This window comes from Bombina bombina, chromosome 3 (genome assembly GCF_027579735.1).
Source record: "Bombina bombina isolate aBomBom1 chromosome 3, aBomBom1.pri, whole genome shotgun sequence".
NCBI classification, from domain to species: domain Eukaryota; kingdom Metazoa; phylum Chordata; class Amphibia; order Anura; family Bombinatoridae; genus Bombina; species Bombina bombina.
In genome coordinates, this window is record NC_069501.1 from 587,925,989 (window position 1) to 587,948,993 (window position 23,005).

The 23,005-nt window shown below is 36.5% G+C and overlaps 1 protein-coding gene across 4 annotated transcripts in view; it reads left to right on the forward strand.

Annotated features, from left to right (window-relative positions):
• Window positions 1-23,005, forward strand: part of INPP5B (inositol polyphosphate-5-phosphatase B) — a 406,727-nt gene that overhangs the window by 165,440 nt on the left and 218,282 nt on the right. For 3 of the 4 annotated variants that reach the window (XM_053707160.1, XM_053707161.1, XM_053707162.1), the window contains one exon: window positions 13,890-13,980. In XM_053707160.1, the coding sequence (XP_053563135.1) occupies window positions 13,890-13,980 (91 nt within the window). Of the gene's footprint in view, window positions 1-1,577; window positions 1,636-13,889; window positions 13,981-23,005 lie in introns of those variants that run through there. The other variant, XM_053707163.1, reaches the window with a different exon arrangement.

A 23,005-nucleotide genomic window follows, 5' to 3' on the forward strand; every position in this document is an offset into this window, starting at 1 on the left:
ATCAGTGGCCCAATGGTTATTAACCCTTTGAAAATATCTGTTACTTATTCAAAAATGATACACTACCAATGCCAGTGATGGCCTCAATTTCTGTGCCCAAAACACCATTGAGCCCGGCTAAAAACAAGTGCATGTCATGGAGGGGGTTCTACCCTGTATATATTCATAGTAAAATCAGTGGCCCAATGGTTATTAACCCTTCAAAAATATCTGTTACTTACTCAACAATGGTAATTACAGCACCAATGCCAGTGTTGGCATCAATTTCTGGGCCCAAAACACCATTGAGCCAGGCTAAAATAATTGCATGTCATGGAGGGGGATTTACCCTGTATATATTCATAGTGAAATCAGTGGCCCAATGGTTATTAACCCTTTGAAAATATTAGTTACTTATTAAAAAATGAGCATTAGAGCACCTTTGCCAGTGTTGGCATCAATTTCTGTGCCCAAAACACCATTGGGTCAGGCTAAAAACAATTGCATGTCATGGAGGGGGGTCTACCCTGTATATATTCATAGTAAAATCAGTGGCCCAATGGTTATTAACCCTTTGAAAATATATGTTACTTATTCAAAAATGGTACCACTACCAATGCCAGTGATGGCATCAATTTCTGTGCCCAAAATACCATTGGGCCAGGCTAAAAACAATTGCATGTCATGGAGGGGGATATACCCTGTATATATTCATAGTAAAATCAGTGGCCCAATGGTTATTAACCCTTAATATCTGTTACTTATTCAAAAATGGTAATTACAGCACCAATGCCAGTGTTGGCATCAATTTCTGGCCCAAAACACAATTGAGCCAGGCTAAAAACAATTGCATGTCATGGAGGGGGATCTACCCTGTATATATTCATAGTGAAATCAGTGGCCCAATGGTCATTAACCCTTTGAAAATATCAGTTACTTATTTAAAAAAAAAAAAGAATTAGAGCACCTATGCCAGGATTGGCATCAATTTCTGTGCCCAAAATATTTGTATTGGTGCTAACGTATGCCCTTTTTTCCAGTCTGTATATCCAATTGTTGTATAAAGGGATTCCACCTCTGTGTAACTACATTATATGAATCATATTATTATTTAAATAAAACCTATATTTTTATTGTAAAGTCAATTTAAAGCAGTCTGACAAACAATTTGAATAAGAAACAAACTTCCATGAATAAGAAACAGAATTTCACGAATATGAAACAGCTTGAATAAGAAACCAACTTCCTTGTCATTGGCATTGGATGTATTAGATATTACTGTTAGTGAATTTGAGCAGTTTGCGTTGAGTTGTAGACAACGATATCATATGATGCTTATAAACCTTAGTTTGAGGCAGTAACACTAGTCAGACAGCGCGTACCTCTGTAGTGACAATAATACAAGTATGTGCACCTAATCCTATGACAGTGACACATTCATCACACAACTGTGCGTTTCAAGCCTCCCTCTGAGCAGTCAGCGTTCCTGGGTTGGTCCCTCGTATGGAGGGGAGGGGCATTGCCTGGGAAGAAGGTGTCTCTATCCGGTGATTGGTGGACTCAGACCCTAGTTACTGTAGTATGAGTGTGGCCTGGCTGGCTGTCATAACAGGCAGGAAGAGCTGGAGATGTCTGGGATGGTTGCTGAGCGCTATGGTATGGGGGAAACCTGGGATGGGAGTGTTTAAATAGCTGACGATTTTATCGATAACCACTAGATACTGCAGAAACATCATTGTAGCTTTATATGTAACTATTATACGTTTAGCTACGGAATATTAACCCCTTATCAAACAAAACTCAAATATAGCGTTACTGTAGAATCAGAAGGGGTTATGGTATTGTTTCTTTAACAATTAGAATATGACATCATGTTATAAAGCCATTAGTTATAAGTCTATGACTACATACCAGCCGTCTGCACTTACCTTGCTACTAAATAGCATAGCAGAAGGGGGTTCAACAATCTAAAGTGACTTGCTAGAATGTAGAAGAGCCAAACGTGATTAGGTACTAGATACAAGAAGTTCACCTAACTACATTTAGATGTTGTACGAAAATTATTTTTTTTGTTTTTTTTTTGTTTAACTAATACTGCTGAACCACCGCTGCAAACTGGTGTAGTTACGTTTGGTTTTCTTATACTTTTCCTTGTTAGGTAAATGAGGCTCGTTCGGTGCTTATTTGGAATGAATGTTCGGGTGTGCTGCTGTCTGCTAATCCTATAATGCATTGTTTTCTTCACATGCGAGTGTACAACTCATTCTGTTTCCTGCCCAGTGTGTATGTGACCTGTGTAGTAGGAATTGATAACAAGTAGGGAGGGGACTTGCTCTTTGACATTTTGTAGACTATTTATTTCAGTTGTTCCAAATGTTTAGATTTCTGTTGCCATTCATATAATAATACAATTACAGGTTTATAAAGATAAAATTATGCTATATTTTATTGGGAATTCTGTTTTTATACACCATTAGGAATTATTTTCTTATATACACCATAATTAAATATTTTCTGTAAGGATCAGTTATTCAGTCATGTGTGCCTGAGGAATCCCTATGCATTATGTTAAAAATTATTTCCCCTTTATTTACAAATGTCCAATAAAATAAGTAAATAAAGTAAAATTTGAGGGCAATATATAATGTATATATTGTATGTTGTTGCACAGTTAATATCAAATAAATATGATTGTCCTTGAGATAGCAAAAGCATATTTTTTTTCTCAGTAATCTTAAAAAATTGCATTTTAAAAAGCATTCCTTTTTTTTGGGGGGGGGGGGGAGAGGAGGAACAAATAAGTTCCTGTGAACTAAATATGTAATAAAAATGCTCTATCATGAGATCATTTTGTTATTGCATTGTTGCTTGCTTATACCAATGTGTTTAAATCCTTGCGAATGAGTTAAACACATAGTTTAAAGCTAGCTCTGGACCAGCAATGCCCTACTGGTCTAGAGTCAATCATGTGGCTTTAACCCCAGTCAACAAGTGTTAACCCCTTTTCAGCTTTATGTCCTTTTAAAGGGACACTGAACCCAAATTTTTTCTTTTGTGATTCCAATAGAGCATGCAATTTTAAGCAACTTTCTAATTTACTCCTATTATCAATTTTTCTTAGTTCTCTTGCTATCATTATTTGAAAAAGAAGGCATCTAAGCTTTTTTTTTGGTTTCAGTACTCTGGACAGCACTTTTTTATTGGTGGATGAATTTATCCACCAATCAGCAAGGACAACCCAGGTTGTTCACCAAAAATGGGCCGGCATCTAAACTTACATTCTTGCATTTCAAATAAAGATACCAAGAGAATGAAGAAAATTTGATAATAGGAGTAAATTAGAAAGTTGCTTAAAATTTCATGCTCAATCTGAATCACAAAAGACATTTTTTGAGTACAGTGTCCCTTTAAGGCATTGTGTCTTTATAATGAAACAATTTTTTTGTTTTCATGCTCCCTGTGCACAACCAAAGTGTAACAATTGTCCTTATGCAACTGATAACCAAGTATCATCATCAGCACACAAATATGCTTTTCCTTTATTACAGAAATTTAAGGACACCAAACCCAATTTTCTTTCTTTCGTGATTCAGATAGAGCATGCGATTTTTAGCATCTTTCTAATTTACTCCTATTATCAATTTTTCTTCGTTCTCTTGCTATCTTTATTTAAAAAAGAAGGCATCTAAGCTAAGGAGCCAGACAATTTTTGGTTCAGACCATGGACAGCACTTGTTTATTGGTGGATGAATTTATCCACCAATCAGTAAGAACTACCCAGGTTGTTCACCAAAAATGGTCCGGCATCTAAACTTGCATTCTTGCTTTTCATATAAAGATACCAAGACAATAAAGAAAATTTGATAATAGGAGTAAAGTAGAAGGTTTTTTTTTTAAATTGCATGCTTCATCTTAATCACGATAGAAAACATTTGGCTTCTGTGTCTCTTTAAGTCAAAATTTAACTTTCATTATCAGATAGAGCAGTTAATTTAAACAACTTTCCAATTTACTTCCATTAAGAAAATGTGCAGTCTTTTTTTATATTTACACTTTTTGTGCCACCAGCTCCTACTGAGCATGTGCAAGAATGCACAGAATATACTTATATGCATTTGTGATTGGCTGATGGCTGTCACATGGTGCAGTGGGAGTGGAAATAGACATAACTTTGAAACTTGTAAGAAAAAAAATCTACTACTCATTTGAAGTTTAGACTAAGTGCTATTGTATTGTTTTTTTATTATGCATTATTTTGACTATGTAAATATACTGTATTTACTGGTCCTTTAAGCATTTTAATAGTTCGTCATTACTAAATTGTATTAGTCCTAAATGAATCCCAATTAAAAGTATGTGTATATATATATATATATATATATATATATATATATATATATATATATATATATATATTGTGTAAATCTGATGGATTGGTGTGCATTTAAAGGACCATTATTGTTAAAAATGACATGCTCTTATTCTCTGTAATATTGTTTTTTATATGCATTAAAGGGACAGTCTAGGCCAAAATAAACTTTCATGATTCAGATAGGGCATGTAATTTTAAACAATTTTCCAATTTACTTTTATCACCAATTTTGCTTTGTTCTCTTGGTATTCTTAGTTGAAAGCTTAACCTAGGAGGTTCATATGCTAATTTCTTAGACCTTGAAGGCCACCTCTTTTCAAAATGCATTTTAACAGTTTTTCCACCACTAAAGGGTGTTAGTTCATGTGTTTCATATAGATAACACTGTGCTTGTGCACGTGAAGTTATCTGGGAGCAGGCACTGATTGGCTAAACTGCAAGTCTGTCAAAAGAACTGAAACAAAGGGGCAGTTTGCAGAGACTTAGATACAAGATAATCATAGAGGTTAAAAGTATATTAATATAACTGTGTTGGTTATGCAAAACTAGGGAATGGGTAATAAAGGGATTATCTATCTTTTAAAACAATAACAATTCTGGTGTAGACTATCCCTTTAAAGGAACGTTTAACTTGTGTTCTTTAATGTGCATGATGTACATTTGTTTAGTCAAATAATCCTAGAACATCGGGTTTCACTTTTACACAGGATATGTGGGCATCAGTTTTATTAGATTCCACATTTCTCAAAGTTCCTCTTCCCCAATACATAGTTATTTCCTGATGAGCAGACGGCTAATTCATGTGTGCACTGTTTTTGCTTATTGAAAACACAACCCATTTAAATGGACTGAGCTTGCAGAAAGAGCAGACATTCTTATGTTATCTATTTTTTTGGTATACACAAATGCTTCTTGATCTTATATCTTTGCCTCAAACTTAGGGCATGATTATCTAAAGCTCTCTGCTTAGGCAAAAATAATATAGGAAGTCTTGTCAGTACTGGAGGTCCCTCAAATAATTTTAGAAAGGCAAATTTTACCTTTATTGCTGTTTATCTCACTATGCAGGTTCTAGATGTGAATGAGAGACAACTACAATGCAATATAAGATCTAAAAATAATTCCAAAGATTCTGTGTGATTTCTCTCCTTGCTGGCGAGTTTTTGTTCATCGGGCCCTTAGAAAGAGCAGTTGAACAGTTATTGGGAACATATAAATGGCGAGAAAGTTTTACAGTACAATGCCCCTTTAACAATTTATTGTACGGTTCAGTTTACCAGAAAGCAAAATTAATTAGCCTTAGTAAATTTCATTCAGTGGGATAGATAACGTTCTAGTTGTAGAAAACCGTAAAAATCTAAGCCTTCATAGTTTAATTGAGACTGTTACTATTAGATGGATTTAAGGGAAGGTGATGTATTTTATTGACTTAAAGTTACACTAAACCCAAAAAAATAATAATTCATGATTCAGGTAGAGAATACAATTTTAAATAACTTTCCAAATTACTTCTATTATCTAATTTGCTTCATTCTTTAGATACCCTTTGTTGAAGAAATAGCAATGCACATGGGTGAACCAATCACACGAGGCATCTATGTGCGTCTACCAATCAGCAGCTACTGAGCATATCTAGATATTCTTTTCAGCAAAGCATATCAAGAGAATAAAGCAAATTAGATAATAGAAGTAAATTAAAAAGTTGTTTAAAATTGCTTGCTCTTTCTAAATCATGAAAGAAAAAAAATTGGGTTTTATGTCCCTTTAAGTAAACAGTGTGTGAAATATTAAGTCATTGTAAAATGACAGTATAATATACCACACTCCTAAAAATGGGATCTGCTTGTCAGGGGAGGGCGGGGCAAATACCTCTTGGCTGGCATCAGTTAATTTTATAAAACATGATAAATTCTGGGGCATCTCATTGAATCCTCTGATATATATATTTTTTTTTAATAAAATGTTATAAAAAAAAAAATGTTATAGAGCCTAATCTTCATCTTGCCCAGTGAGTCAATTTAAAGGGACTTAATGCACTAATTCATCAAACGTTTTATTGTTGCACTAATGTCCCTTGGTATCTGTGTGTAATCCACACAAAGAGGTTATACACAGATACACAGAGGTGTTACCTACCAGGTCCTGAGAAGAAAATAGCTGGTGATTGTTGGCTACACAAGTATGTTTGTTTGTCTCTTGTTCAGCAGTGGCACGTTTAAGGTACTTGAAAGTTTAAATTAAAATTTATTTGTGCAATGTCAGTAAACTTTACAGTTTGCTTATATTATGGGATTTTTTGTTTGTTTTCTTGGTACTCTTTGCGGAAGAGGATACCTAGATATGCACAGGAGCATGCATGTGTCTTGCGCACTATAGGGCAACAGTGATTGCAACAATGTATTACATTGCTACTAACCTTGTTACAAAGACTTCTGACATTTAGTGCTCAAGACACGTAGAAGACTGGATTGATATAAATGAATCTGGTGTGAGGCTAAAAAGTAAGGTACCAGCCAGATTGAAAAAGAAAAACGTTCAGATGGAAGCTAAGATGATCTATTCCAGTTATTGCCCTGGTGCCTGCAGACTTTGCTCAGTCACTTCCTGTTTGTCTTTAGTTTGCCTCATGCTTTTTTTGCAGAGGCTAAGAAAACTGAGTTTGTGGTAGATAAAATGGTTGTCAGCAAAGCGTGTGTTTTTTCCACCACAGACCAACATTCCTCCACTTCAGTATTTACAGAACGAATAGACTAAACAAGGTATACAAGTTTTGTACTGGTTTCTAAACATCAAACTTCTGTCTTAATTGTAAATTTTGGCAATGTAATTCACATATATAACATTATTCTTAAAAACAGGGTTACTTTCATTCATTAACATTTTTAAGATACTTCATTTGTAAAATAATTACCGTTTATTGATGGTAAACATTGTGCCCTTCCTCCGCCCGTATCTCATACTTTATTTTGTTGAACAATGACGAATCAGCGCAGTGTTTACCATCACATCTTGTAACTAGGATTAACTTGTAAGTATTTACTCTTTTCTGAGATTTATTCAATAAATATGTCATGCTTGATGTGCATAAAAAAATCTCAGCTTTATAAAATTTAGCATATGTAGTCCATGGTTCTTTCACCAGAATTTTTAGATTATATTAAATGTCACACTGGTACTGTGTACACATCATTATGTGCAAAACTGATACTGTTTTATTAAGTATAAAACATTATGGAGTACTGAATGTGCTGCTATACTGCTGTTGCATCCTCTCTAGGTCATACCTCTAAACTACAATTCCCAGAATCCTGTGTAGCCAGACTACAGGTGCATTTTCAGTACTTAGGGTTGCCTGTTCTGGGAAAATGGTGAACTTGTGAAAATAGCGAACCACAATCAGCTGTTTCACAAGTTTGACCATATTGCGCATGCGTTCTAGCATCATTGCATACCTGGCCGCATACATCACTGCTACAGTTTTGAGACCCATGAAGTTCATGGACCCACTCTACCGCCATTTTCCCAGAACATTGCCTCCACGGTTATGTTTTCCTGGACACTTATGAGCTACACATGCTGTAGGGTGTGAGGGAGTAACATGTATTGTGCTGTTCATCAGCACTATTCATGTGATGTCCAGAAGCTCAATACATGTTCCCCGCTGCTTACCCTGCAGCATGCGTAACTCATAAGTGTCCAGGAAAATATGGTTGAGGTGGCATTCCTAGCAGTTAACCTGTTGAAGACACAGGTCCAACTCTAGGGGGCGCTATAATGAGATGATCTATATCAACCAGTGACCTGTCTTCTATAACCACCATCACAGTATCACCCTAGGGGGCGCCCTCTTTTTTGTGATCTTCTTTTCACAGATTTCTGATTCCTAGCAGTTCTAGACATGGTTTATGGAGTAGGGGAAAGATAATGTATTTAAGGTAACAAACTGCTTTGATAATGTGCACAAGGATTATTTGTTTTGATTAACCCCTTGTTAATAATTCTATTACTTTGAGTTTTCATTTAAAAAAAATAAAAATAAACAAATACATTGGATAAACCTCTTGTGGGCACAAATTGTATACCTGATGCTGCAATTTATATTTATTTATTTTGTGAAGAAGTAAAGCATATGAAGGTCCTTTTTTATTTTACAGGTTAATTGTATAACTTTGTATGATTCTTTTCTGATGTCTCTCGTCATGTGGCTGATTTGAGTTCTCATTTTGAGCACATCTTGGTTATGGGAGAAAGCTGCAAAGCAATGCATTGTTGTTCTCTCTGGCAGCCAATGGTTAAAACATTTTTTTGTAGCATTTCTTACAAATTGTGTCTTTGTGCATGAGGATGATTCAACTTTTATAGATGTGCATTGCAGCTACAGCTGAACTGAGCAGTGTTAATTCTTCTTTTCTCAGGTTCTTGTAAATTTGAATTGTGTGAACTATTTTTTTTTTTTTTTTTTTTTTTTTTTTTTTTTTTTTAAACTTAGTAGTCACTAGAGCTTTAGCTGAAGTAAATTGTCTCAGTGCTTTTGGAGTTTCTAATTGGTTGATAAAAAGGTACTTTTCCATATTTCACAATTTTGAAACAATTACCCAAAAACTCCTGTAAAGATATTTATGAAATTTGGCATTCAGAAACCTTTTTTATTTTCTAGTAGTTATACTTTTTTTGTGTGATTAAAAAAATAACAGTTAGGATGTTAGGACCGAAAAGGGTAATAAAGTGCAGTTCAGAGTATTAGGCCAAAGTGAAGAACTTTATTGAAGCTCAGTGATTGAGCTTTAATAACGTTATTCACTTTAGATGACTCTGTAAGTTGGCATCCAGTGAACAGAAATTTAAGCTATCCAGTTTCAGTAACAATATGCAGGTCTGAACAGTGTGCTATATTCATTTTAAAGGGACACTAAACCTAAACATTTTTTGTTAATGATTCAGATAGAGAATACAATTTTAAATAACATTCCAATTGACTTCTATTATACAATTTGCTTTATTCTTTAGATATCCTTTGTTGGAGAAATAGCAATGCACATGTGTGAGCCAATCACATGAGCCATCTATGTGCATCTACCAATCAGCAGCTACTGAGCATATCTAGATATGCTTTTCATCAAACAATATCAAGAGAATGAAGCTGGGATATACAGACATGTTACATGGAACATTACACATATTTTGTAAATTTAATCAACAAAATTAAAGGGACAATAAACAACTTGTAATTACAAGACATTTATGTTGTCATAGAATAACATACCAGCCAAGTCTAAACGTTTTTAAACAAATTAACATCTTGTTTGCTGCAGTTGTTTATCAAAAGTCTATCTCCATCCACCATGTGTCTTATTTGGAAGGGCTAATTCAGGTTTTAGTCTGCAGACTACAAGGCAATTCATGGTCAAATTGCTAGAAGAAAATGCAGTTTTGTAGTTATCTGTTAAAGTGAATTAGGGAAATGTATGTAGCAGGGTTAACCTTAATAATTCAGAAGAAATGTATTCTAAGTTTTGATAATTAGAAAATCCACAATTTATTTGATATATTAGAAATTATTTACTTCATTGCAACAGACTTGCATTTACAACCTATAATTTTGTTTAAAAAATGTTTTTCTTTTGCAGTCTGGGGACACACCCCTTGAAAATCCTATTGATTGTGTCTGGTTAGAGACTCTCAGTGAGGGTTAGATAGATAGATAAAACAATGGAAAATTAACATCTTAGTATAGAAGTATTGGTCTCTTTGTGTATAGAGATATAATAAAATGATTTTTTTGTGTCAATATAAAGAGATAACTAGGTCTGCTCTACTTGCAAGCTCAGCCCATTTCATTGCATTGTGGTTTCAATAAGCAGAGAGATATTTCGTACACAACAATATACATAAAGGAGCAATTTTCAATACATTTTAAACTCTGCAATTTGTATAACAAGTAATTATAAATACATTAAGGGTAAACTAATTTTAAAGGGACCATAAACAATAGTGAAACATCTTTGTAGTTTACTTTCATTATTTATTTTGCCCCATTTTCCTCCTGTAATTTAGAACTAAAAATGGTGGGTTTTCCAGTCCTGAAAACTGAAAGAGTATATGGCAGGCTTCACAAGCCTAACCCTGCCACATATATATGTCCCTAATTTGCAGGTTGTAGCTTATCTAATCGTTTTTGCTGAAGCCAACCAATGGATAGTTTAACAAAATGTCAGTGGCAAGCCCTGTCATCTCTAGTCTTTCATCTGTATTTGCTCATCCGAGTAAGGACAGTGGTGGTTGGAGTTTAACCATTGAAAAACAATTGCAGCAGGTCTGGTTGTGAAATTCACTGTGTAAAGGTTAAACTTTTTTTTTTTTTTTTTTTTTAAATAAGCTCCTTTACTATAGTTACAAATAGAAGAAAGATATACAGGTATATACATCAAGGTAAAAGTGATCTAGTGCAGTGAGCCGAGTGAAAGAGAAAATCCCTTTTTTTTTTTTTTTTTATTCTGATAAAATTTTGTACCATAATGTTGCTTTTTTTGTTTGTTCTTCTTTTCGAAGCTATAGTAGTTAATGTTCTCAGGATTCAGTGCCTCTTAGTTTTATTTAAATGTGCTGGCCCTGTTCTTAGAGAGGCCAAAAAGCAAAGCCTGTAACCTACAAATGAGGTGTTTAATGCCTTTTTAAAAGAGGTTATAGTATGGAGAGAATTTTTTTTTATTATTATTCTTTATCCAGAAATTATTATGAAATTGTGCAATGGCTATATTATTATTCTTTATTTATAAAGCACCAACAGATTCCGCAATGCTGTCCATGGGTGACAAAGATAAAAGTACAGTACACTATGAGACACCAGACAAAATTAAACAAACAAATACAGGGAGAATTGAGGGTCCTGTTCCCGTGGGAACTTACAATCTAGATGGGTAGGAGGATGGGAAACAGGAGTTGGGGACTGCAAAGGTGAGAATTATATTAGTGAGGAGATAGATGAGGGCAGCTATTAGGCAAGTGGAATTCATTTGTTACTGATTTGGAGATAGGCTTCCCTGAACGAAAAGGTCTAGGGAACGTTTAAAGGAGGAGAGGTTAGAGGCAAGTCTGACAGCTTGAGGAAGTGCGTTCCAGATTTTTGGTGCTGCACGAAAGAAGTCCTGTAGTCTAGCATGGAAAGAGGTGATGGTAGAGGACGCAAGGAGCAGGTCATTGTAGGATCTTAGGGGACAGGCTGGAGTATATTTGTTGATGAGTGAGGACAGGTAGGGGGGGGCTGAGTCGGTAAGGGCTTTGTAGGTGATGGTGAAAATTTTGAATTTAATTCTGCTGTGAATGGGGAGCCAGTGAAGGGACTCGCAGAGAGGTGCAGCAGATACAGCGCGTTGAGAGAGGTGGATTAGTGTAGCAGAGGCATTTAGGATGGGTTGAAGGGTGGAGAGGCGGGAGAGAGGGAGGCCAGTTAGTAGGTTATTACAGTAGTCAATTTGGGAAATTACTAGGGAGTGGATTAGCTATTTAGTAGTGTTAATGCTGGGGGTTTCTGGGACATATAGGGTCCATTTTTAAAACGAGTTAATGTTATATTTTAATGGCATGGTACAGACGCCATATACAGCAATTTCTCAATTTCATAATAATTTATGGAAGCGGGCAATAATAGTGAATAATACAATTAACTGTAGTTGATTATATCATTGTACTTAGGGTTGCCACCTCGGCCATGTTTTCCTGGACACTTATGAGTTACAGATGCTGCAGGGTATGCTGGGAGGAACATGTATTGAGCCTCTGGACATCCCATGAATAGTGCTGATGAACAGCACAATACATGTTACTCCCTGCACACCCTGCAGCAAAGTATCCAGGAAAACATGGCCGAGGTAGCAACCCATATTGTATTGCAAATGTAGGTAGTAAGCCGCACCATGTGACCAAATCGCATTGAGATTAATAAATGGTTTAAAGTGATGGTAAAGCCTAGCCTTTGTGAAACACTAGTATTTACCATTGGAACAAATAAAGGGGACTTTCATTTATAAAGTATAAACTCCTTTATTTGTTTGCAGTGTTTGCCGCTCTGAACTGCTAAGGCAGCCAACGGCAGAACGCTATTTGGCTTAGAGGTGACATTTCCACCTCTTAGCCAATAGACGTGCAGGAAATCCTGCTTGGCACCGCAATATATAGGATTTACCATCACTTTAATACATGTGCTTGAGTGCACAAACTATATACTATGTTGCCTGACTAGATAAAGGCAACTATATATATTTTTTATAATTGTAGCTACTGATTCTGTGGTGTTTCACATTTTTTTGGGCAAACTGCCAATACTAATATAAAGTGTTACAATAGTAACTACTGACCACACAGTGTTGTATACATAATTTTGGGCAATTTGCTAGTAGAAATAAAGACAGTAATACTAGAGATGGTTACATTATCATAAAAGTATTGATGCAAAATAATGTGACAGCGCGTTAATCCAGTACTAGTATCTAATACATGGTCACAAGTAGTCATGAGAGCACAGTTGCATTTCTGTATAATTATAATTAAAATTATTTATAATTATAACTATTCCTGTACAATGAGACATATTTAAATGCATAGTAACAAGATTATAACCCACATGTGAGAATAACAGGGATATTACATATTTAAAATATACATTACTCAACATTTTAGTTCATATTCCCATATTTTAATGGTTTTAAATAAGTTATGTTTTAATGAGTATCTAGCTTTATTACGTCTGGTCACAGAGTGTTTGTAATGCAACTTTGTGAGTTTTTAAGAAGAAAAAAAATGCAATGAATTGACAGATGCAAAGCACCACTCCCAGCAGTAAAAACAACTAAATAATTAATTATACAAGTTATACTGTAACTATAATTAACTACAATTATTAAATAATTTATAGTTGGGAGATTGCCAGAAAAGTGCTGATGTTAGTGTGTTTTCATAATAAACTTCCTTACACTAATGAGAGAAATAATGTGACTATGCCTGCACATGCCAGATGCATGCTTCCTTGCGAGTCTTGGGACTTGCATCCTGATAGGATACTTAAAAACCTTATGTATATGGGTATAAGGAAATTTGAAGGTACATTTTTTTTTTTTACATATATATGTTCATGTGATATTTTCTAGTAAGCTTACACTTTACAGATTAGAATATTTGTTAACATGTCCCCTTTAATTTGTTTTATTTAGTCTGTTTTATGTATCTGTATTTCTTACCATGAATCATTGTCATTCTGTACTCCGGCGCTACAGAATTTGGCAACGCTATACAAATAAATGATAATATAAGAACATCTTGCATCCCAACCATGTCCTGCCTTATCAAGATAATACATCCGTATCCAAATAACTTTTAAAAAGGGAAGTGGAGCAATAGATAAAAGCACAATTGTTGTTTTTTAGGCCCCCCGTAGTTTTATTTATTTGTCATTGCCTGATTGTAGTATTAAACTCACTGTTATGCTGCTGGTTTATGGAATGCTTATTTAGGATGAAATGTGTATTTATTTATTTTTTAACAGATCACGCCGCACAAGACATCCAGCCAAATGGACAGAAACTGAAGACTACACAGAAACGTGATCCCTCCCGCTCCCCACAAACTGTGCCTAAGTAAATATTTGTAGGGTCAAAATAAAGCTTACAAAAGTTCCAGTGATTCATCTTTTATTAACAAGTTGTAAAATGATTGCAATGTCCAGCATTGGATAATTTTTTCTTGACTACTCTCTACTAACTGAGGTGTTTATACCCCAGTATCAGCTGTGTACAAACTTACATTTCCTGCAAGTTTTAAACTGAAATCACTTATACTCTTTCATTGCTTTTCCTTTGTACATGTGAAGTGTTTGCTTGCAATGTCTATATGACTGCATAACAAATGCTTCTAATACTTTTAAAGCGAAAGCACTACTTGACTGATGGTGCTAGGATTACAGCTTTTTACACCCCAGCATCCTGTTTGATTTTCCTATGCTGTGCAACGTGGCATTTTTTTGCTTGATGCTCTCACAAATAAAAACTCATTTAATTTGTTAAGACAGTGAGAAAGAGTCACTAACACCCTCACTGGTATCTGTTAATATTTATTATTATTATTAGTATTATTATTATTATTATTATTATTATTATTATTATTATTATTATTATTATTATTTTTAAAGCTGATTCACTAAAACTCACTCATCTCTTAGTTGTTTAGTGAATCAATATAAAACCAGTAACAGTTGAAGCTGGAGAGAATGAAGAGAGCTTTCAGTGACTCCGCACCTTACATACTCCAGATTGTGCAAGAGTGATTGGACTGTTGTTCAGTCATATTATATTATTTAAAGAGATAGGAAACACCTTGATGGTTTTTATACTTATTTTGTTCCCCGTTTCATGTAATTTAGCTCTGAAAAGATTTCCAAATTCTCAAAACTTGAAATGCACCCTGTTAATTTATCAAGGCTATCCCTGCTACATATATGCCCCTAATGGGATTTACACCTGCAAATCAATGCATTTTATACTAGCATTATGGCCATGGCTAGCCTTGTCTGCAAAATAAAGCCCAGATTGGCTCCTCCAAATAATGCAAATGATGGGTGGAGTTTGGCTATTGAAAATCAATTGCAGTAAAAGGGATGTTAATTTATTTTTAAAATGTTTAGACTTGGCTGATATGTAATTCTATAGCAACACAGCAGAAATAACTTGTAATTACAAGATGTTTACTGTCCCTTTTTAAAGGGCAAAATCAAAATACAATATATTTAAGGGGTTAAACACACAGTTAAAGTCAGCACCAGAGCAGCAATGGAAGCTATCTCAACACATCTGGTGAGCCAATGACAAGAGGCATATGTTTGTATGCGCACAAGACCATCTAGCTCTTAGTAGTGCACTGCTGCTCTGGAGTTAACTTTTAACTGTTTGCTTAACCCCTACATGGGTATGCTTTTTAACAAAGTGAACAAAGTAAATTTGAACATAAAAGTAAACCAAATATGCTCTTAAAATTACATTATCTGATCCATGAAAGCCTTTAATTTTGACTTTTATGTCACTTTAAAGGCACAACAAACCTGGGGCCCGATCACATATACGGCGTCGCCCACAGATGCCGGCGTTGGCCATTTTTTGTCGGATATTGCTATCACATATACGGCGATGCATACAAATGTGGCATGTATATTTCACCCGTCGCCCACTATTTCTTCTCCCATAAACTAAAATCGAACCGGTGTCGCAGGTCAATATCACATATTCAGTGCAAGGACTTACACAGCGAAAATGGAGACATTTTACTCTATTTTCCCCTCGCCACACATAGGCAGGTGCAGCAAGCTTTGCACTGAGTATATGAGCACCATAACTCCCTGGAAGTTTTAACAAACACCTAAAGCATGCGCAATATCTTCCTGTCAACCGCCAACCCCCTCATCACAAAGTACCTGAGAAAGTTATTAACCCCTAATCCGCCAACCCCCCACATTGCAAACCACATAATTAACCTATTAACCCCTAAACCGCCATCCCCCACAACGCAATCTACCTAATTAACCTGTTACCCCTAAACTGCCATCCCCCCACACAGCAAAGTATTAAACCAAACGCCCCCTAAATTAACACCAATTACATACAAATAAGAGACTATTTTACTACAAAATTAATTAAAAATACCAAAATTTAAAAATCCTTATTTAACATTAAAATAAAAAATCTTAACATTACATAAAAAAAAACCTAAGCTTAAATTAAACAAAAAAATCTAAGATTACATAAATATAAAAATCTAAGATTATAGAAAAAAATAAACAAAATTAACCAAAATAAAAAAAAATAAACCTAATCTAATCCCCCCTATGAAAACAAAAAAGCCACTCCAAAATAAAAACACCACCTAAACTAAGACTAAACTACCAATAGCACTTAAAAGGGCCTTTTGTAGGGCATTGCCCTAAAGTTTTACAGCTTTTTTACATAAAAAATTGCTAATACCCCCCCCCACCCAAACCCCCCAAAATAAAAAAGACCTAACTCTAAAAAAAAACAAAAAACTAACGGCTAGATTTAGAGTTTGGCGGTAGCCGTGAAAACCAGCGTTAGAGGCTCCTAACGCTGGTTTTAGGCTACCGCCGGTATTTGGAGTCAGTGATTAAAGGGTCTAACGCTCACTTTTCAGCGCGACTTTTCCATACCGCAGATCCCCCTACGCCATTTGCGTATCCTATCTTTTCAATGGGATCTTTCTAACGCCGGTATTTAGAGTCGTTTCTGAAGTGAGCGTTAGAGCTCTAACGACAAAACTCCAGCCGCCTGAAAAAAGCAGGAGTTAAGAGCTTTCTGGGCTAACGCCGGTTCATAAAGCTCTTAACTACTGTACCCTAAAGTACACTAACACCCATAAAATACCTATGTACCCCTAAACCGAGGTCCCCCCACATCGCCGCCACTCGATTAAAATTTTTTAACCCCTAATCTGCCGACCGCCACCTACGTTATACTTATGTACCCCTAATCTGCTGCCCCTAACCCCGCCGAGCCCTGTATTACATTTATTAACCCCTAACCTGCCCCCCACAACGTCGCCGCCAGCTACTTACAATAATTAACCCCTAACCTGCCCCCCTCAACGTCGCCGACACCTGCCTACACTTATTAACCCCTAATCTGCCGAGCGGACCTGAGCGCTACTATAATAAAGTAATTAACCCCTAATCCGCCTCACTAACCCTATCATAAATAGTATTAACCCCTAATCTGCCCTCCCTAACATCGCCGACACCTACCTTCAATTATTAACCCCTAATCTGCCGACCGGAGCTCATCGCTATTCTAATAAATGTATTAACCCCTAAAGCTAAGTCTAACCCTAACACTAACACGCCCCTAACTTAAATATAATTTAAATCTTACGAAATTAATTAACTCTTATTAAATAACTTATTCCTATTTAAAGCTAAATACTTACCTGTAAAATAAACCCTAATATAGCTACAATATAAATTATAATTATATTATAGCTATTTTAGGATTAATATTTATTTTACAGGCAACTTGGTAATTATTTTAACCAGGTACAATAGCTATTAAATAGTTAAGAAGTATTTAATAGTTACCTAGTTAAAATAATAACAAAATTACCTTTAAAATAAGTCCTAACCTAAGTTATAATTAAACCTAACACTACCCTATCAATAAATTAATTAAATAAACTACCTACAATTACCTACAATTAACCTAACACTACACTATCAATAAATAAATTAAATACAATTGCTACAAATAACTACAATTACATAAACTAACTAAAGTACAAAAAATAAAAAAGAACTAAGTTATAAAAAAATATTTACCAACATTAGAAAAATATTACAACAATTTTAAACTAATTACACCTACTCTAAGCCCCCTAATAAAATAACAAAGACCCCCAAAATAAAAAATTCCCTACCCTATTCTAAATTAATAAATGTAAAAGCTCTTTTACCTTACCAGCCCTGAACAGGGCCCTTTGCGGGGCATGCCCCAAGAAAATCAGCTCTTTTGCCTGTAAAAAAAAAACATACAATACCCCCCCCCCAACATTACAACCCACCACCCACATACCCCTAATCTAACCCAAACCCCCCTTAAATAAACCTAACACTAAGCCCCTGAAGATCTTCCTACCTTGTCTTCACCATCCAGGTATCACCGATCCGTCCTGGCATCCGGTGCTGAAGAGGTCCAGAAGAGGGTCCAAAGTCTTCCTCCTATCCGGCAAGAAGAGGACATCCGGACCGGCAAACATCTTCTCCAAGCGGCATCTTCGGTGCGGAGCGGGTCCATCTTGAAGCAGCCAACGCGGATCCATCCTCTTCTTCCGTTGTCTCCCGACGAATGACGGTTCCTTTAAGGGACGTCATCCAAGATGGCGTCCCTCGAATTCCGATTGGCTGATAGGATTCTATCAGCCAATCGGAATTAAGGTAGGAATATTCTGATTGGCTGATGGAATCAGCCAATCAGAATCAAGTTCAATCCTATTGGCTGATCCAATCAGCCAATCAGATTGACCTCGCATTCTATTGGCTGTTCCGATCAGCCAATAGAATGCGAGCTCAATCTGATTGGCTGATTGGATCAGCCAATCGGATTGAACTTGATTCTGATTGGCTGATTCCATCAGCCAATCAGAATATTCCTACCTTAATTCCGATTGGCTGATAGAATCCTATCAGCCAATCGGAATTCGAGGGACGCCATCTTGGATGACGTCCCTTAAAGGAACCGTCATTCGTCGGGAGACAACGGAAGAAGAGGATGGATCCGCGTCGGCTGCTTCAAGATGGACCCGCTCCGCACCGGATGGAAGAAGATCGAGCGAAGATGCCGCTTGGAGAAGATGTTTGCCGGTCCGGATGTCCTCTTCTTGCCGGATAGGAGGAAGACTTTGGACCCTCTTCTGGACCTCTTCAGCACCGGATGCCAGGACGGATCGGTGATACCTGGATGGTGAAGACAAGGTAGGAAGATCTTCAGGGGCTTAGTGTTAGGTTTATTTAAGGGGGGTTTGGGTTAGATTAGGGGTATGTGGGTGGTGGGTTGTAATGTTGGGGGGGGGGGTATTGTATGTTTTTTTTTTACAGGCAAAAGAGCTGATTTTCTTGGGGCATGCCCCGCAAAGGGCCCTGTTCAGGGCTGGTAAGGTAAAAGAGCTTTTACATTTATTAATTTAGAATAGGGTAGGGAATTTTTTATTTTGGGGGTCTTTGTTATTTTATTAGGGGGCTTAGAGTAGGTGTAATTAGTTTAAAATTGTTGTAATATTTTTCTAATGTTGGTAAATATTTTTTTATTTTTTGTAACTTAGTTCTTTTTTATTTTTTGTACTTTAGTTAGTTTATGTAATTGTAGTTATTTTTAGCAATTGTATTTAATTTATTTATTGATAGTGTAGTGTTAGGTTAATTGTAGGTAATTGTAGGTAGTTTATTTAATTAATTTATTGATAGGGTAGTGTTAGGTTTAATTATAACTTAGGTTAGGACTTATTTTACAGGTAATTTTGTTATTATTTTAACTAGGTAACTATTAAATAGTTCTTAACTATTTAATAGCTATTGTACCTGGTTAAAATAATTACCAAGTTGCCTGTAAAATAAATATTAATCCTAAAATAGCTATAATATAATTATAATTTATATTGTAGCTATATTAGGGTTTATTTTACAGGTAAGTATTTAGCTTTAAATAGGAATAAGTTATTTAATAAGAGTTAATTAATTTCGTAAGATTTAAATTATATTTAAGTTAGGGGGGTGTTAGTGTTAGGGTTAGACTTAGCTTTAGGGGTTAATACATTTATTAGAATAGCGATGAGCTCCGGTCGGCAGATTAGGGGTTAATAATTGAAGGTAGTTGTCGGCGATGTTAGGGAGGGCAGATTAGGGGTTAATACTATTTATGATAGGGTTAGTGAGGCGGATTAGGGGTTAATTACTTTATTATAGTAGCGCTCAGGTCCGCTCGGCAGATTAGGGGTTAATAAGTGTAGGTAGGTGTCGGCGACGTTGTGGGGGGCAGGTTAGGGGTTAATAAATATAATATAGGGGTCGTCGGTGTTAGGGGCAGCAGATTAGGGGTACATAGGGATAACGTAGGTTGCGGCGGTGTACGGAGCGGCAGATTAGGGGTTAATAATAATATGCAGGGGTCAGCAGATTAGGGGTTAATAAGTGTAAGGTTAGGGGTGTTTAGACTCAGGGTTCATGTTAGAGTGTTAGGTGCAGACGTAGGAAGTGTTTCCCCATAGGAAACAATGGGGCTGCGTTAGGAGCTGAACGCTGCTTTTTTGCAGGTGTTAGGTTTTTTGACAGCTCAAACAGCCCCATTGTTTCCTATGGGAGAATCGTGCACGAGCACGTTTTTGAGGCTGGCCGCGTCCGTAAGCAACTCTGGTATCGAGAGTTGCATTTGCGGTAAAAATGCTCTACGCTCCTTTTTTGGAGCCTAACGCAGCATTTTATTGAACTCTCGATACCAGAGTTAATTTTATGGTGCGGCCAGAAAAAAGCCCGCGGAGCGTTAATAGCCCTTCTACCGCCAAACTCCAAATCTAGGCCTAAGCCTTTAAGGGCATTTGTACAGGCATTTCCCTTAACAGGGCAATCAGCTCTTTAGAGCCCATTAAAACAACAAAAAAGCCCTAATCTTAAAAAACAAAAAAACACCCCAAAAAAACCTAACACTAACCCCAAAAAATGTACCCACCATTCCTGAAGTCCCGACATCCATCTTCTTACAGGCGGAGCAAAGTCTTCATCCAGGCAGCGAGAATCTTCTTCCAGGACGGCACTCTTCCTTCTTCATCCTGACGACGCGGAACTGGAACGGCTGCGGCGGCGACATCCAGCGTGGAGGGTCCTCTTCATGCGATCGTCCGTCGCACACAGAAGATTGAATGCAAGGTACCCCTTTTATATTGGGGTACCTTGCATTCCTATTGGCTGACATTTTGAAATCAGCCAATAGGATGAGAGCTACTGAAATCCTATTGGCTGATTTGAACAGCCAATAGGATTTCAGTAGCTCTCATCCTATTGGCTGATTTGAAAATTTCAGCCAATAGGAATGCAAGGTACCCCAATAAAAAAAAGCGTGTACCTTGCATTCAATCTAAAGTGTGAGGCGGAAAATCGCATGAACCTCCACGTTGGATGTCTGCACGGCCGCCGTTCCAGCTCCTGCTCCACCTCCGCGTCACCAGGATGAAGATGGAAGATGGTGCTGCCCTAGAAGAAGATCTTCGCCGCCTGGATGAAGACTTTTCTCTGCCTGGAAGAAGATGTATGTCCACTTCAGGAATGGTGAGTACTTTTTTTGGGGTTAGTGTTAGTTTTTTTTTGTTTGTTTTTTGTTTGTTTTTTTAGATTAGTGCCTTTTTATTTTTTAATGGGCAGCATAAGAGCTGATTGCCCTTTCAAGGGCAATGCCCATACAAATGCCCACTGTATCATGTGACAGCCAGCAGCCAATTACAGACTACTATACATATACACTGTGAACTGTTGCACATGTTCAGTAGCAGTTGGTGCCTTTGTGTGCATATAAAAACACAGAGCACAAATTGATAATGGAAGAATATTCGAAAGTTGTTTAAAATTGCATGTTCTCTCTAAATCATGAAAGTTTTTAATTTAATGTCCCTTTAACCCAAGGACTAACATATATGTACTGAATCAACCTGAGGCCACTGTAGCAATGTATTTTTTTATTTTGCACATGTTTACATTTCCTTTAACTTCAGTTCATATTATCACCATTGATTAAGAGACAAATAGGAAATTGGCCCAATTATTTAAAGCTCTCTGGGCTTGTGAGATTTTCTATGAAGCCCCTGTCTTAATTCTCTAAAGACAGTTTTTTCCTTGAGTATAGTGTATCTTGCAGTCAAGGTGATGCATAACGTAGAATAGGTGTCACAAAATAATAAAATGTAAAAATAATACAATGAATAAATTAAGTGTTGAAATTAAAATGCACGGTAAAAATTTTATTTAAAGGGACATTATACACTCATTTTTTCTTTGCATAAATGTTTTGTAGATAATCTATTTATATAGCCCATAAAGTTTTTTTTTTAAAATTAATGTATAGTTTTGCTTATTTTTAAATAACATTGCTCTGATTTTCAGACTCCTAACCAAGCCCCAAAGTTTTATGTGAATACGCTCGACTACCTACTCCAGCTTGCTCCTGTTTGTGTAAAGGGTCTTTTCATATGCAAAAGAAGGGGGAGGGGGGGGGGGAGTGTCTTATTTGCCACTTGCAGTGGGCTTTCCAGCTACCTTTTCAACAGAGCCAAACTGACAGCTTCTAAGTAAGTTTTTAAACAGTTTTATACTGGATTTCTCCAACATAGGTGTGTCCGGTCCACGGCGTCATCCTTACTTGTGGGATATTCTCTTCCCCAACAGGAAATGGCAAAGAGCCCAGCAAAGCTGGTCACATGATCCCTCCTAGGCTCCGCCTACCCCAGTCATTCTCTTTGCCGTTGTACAGGCAACATCTCCACGGAGATGGCTTAGAGTTTTTTAGTGTTTAACTGTAGTTTTTATTATTCAATCAAGAGTTTGTTATTTTGAAATAGTGCTGGTATGTACTATTTACTCAGAAACAGAAAAGAGATGAAGATTTCTGTTTGTATGAGGAAAATGATTTTAGCAACCGTCACTAAAATCCATGGCTGTTCCACACAGGACTGTTGAGAGCAATTAACTTCAGTTGGGGGAACAGTGAGCAGTCTCTTGCTGCTTGAGGTATGACACATTCTAACAAGACGATGTAATGCTGGAAGCTGTCATTTTCCCTCTGGGATCCGGTAAGCCATGTTTATTACGATTGTAAATAAGGGCTTCAAAAAGGGCTTATTAAGACTGTAGACTTTTTTTGGGCTAAATCGATTGATTATTAACACATATTTAGCCTTGAGGAATCATTTTATCTGGGTATTTTGATATAATAATATCGGCAGGCACTGTTTTAGACACCTTATTCTTTAGGGGCTTTCCCAAAGCATAGGCAGAGCCTCATTTTCGCGCCGGTGTTGCGCACTTGTTTTTGAGAGGCATGGCATGCAGTCGCATGTGAGAGGAGCTCTGATACT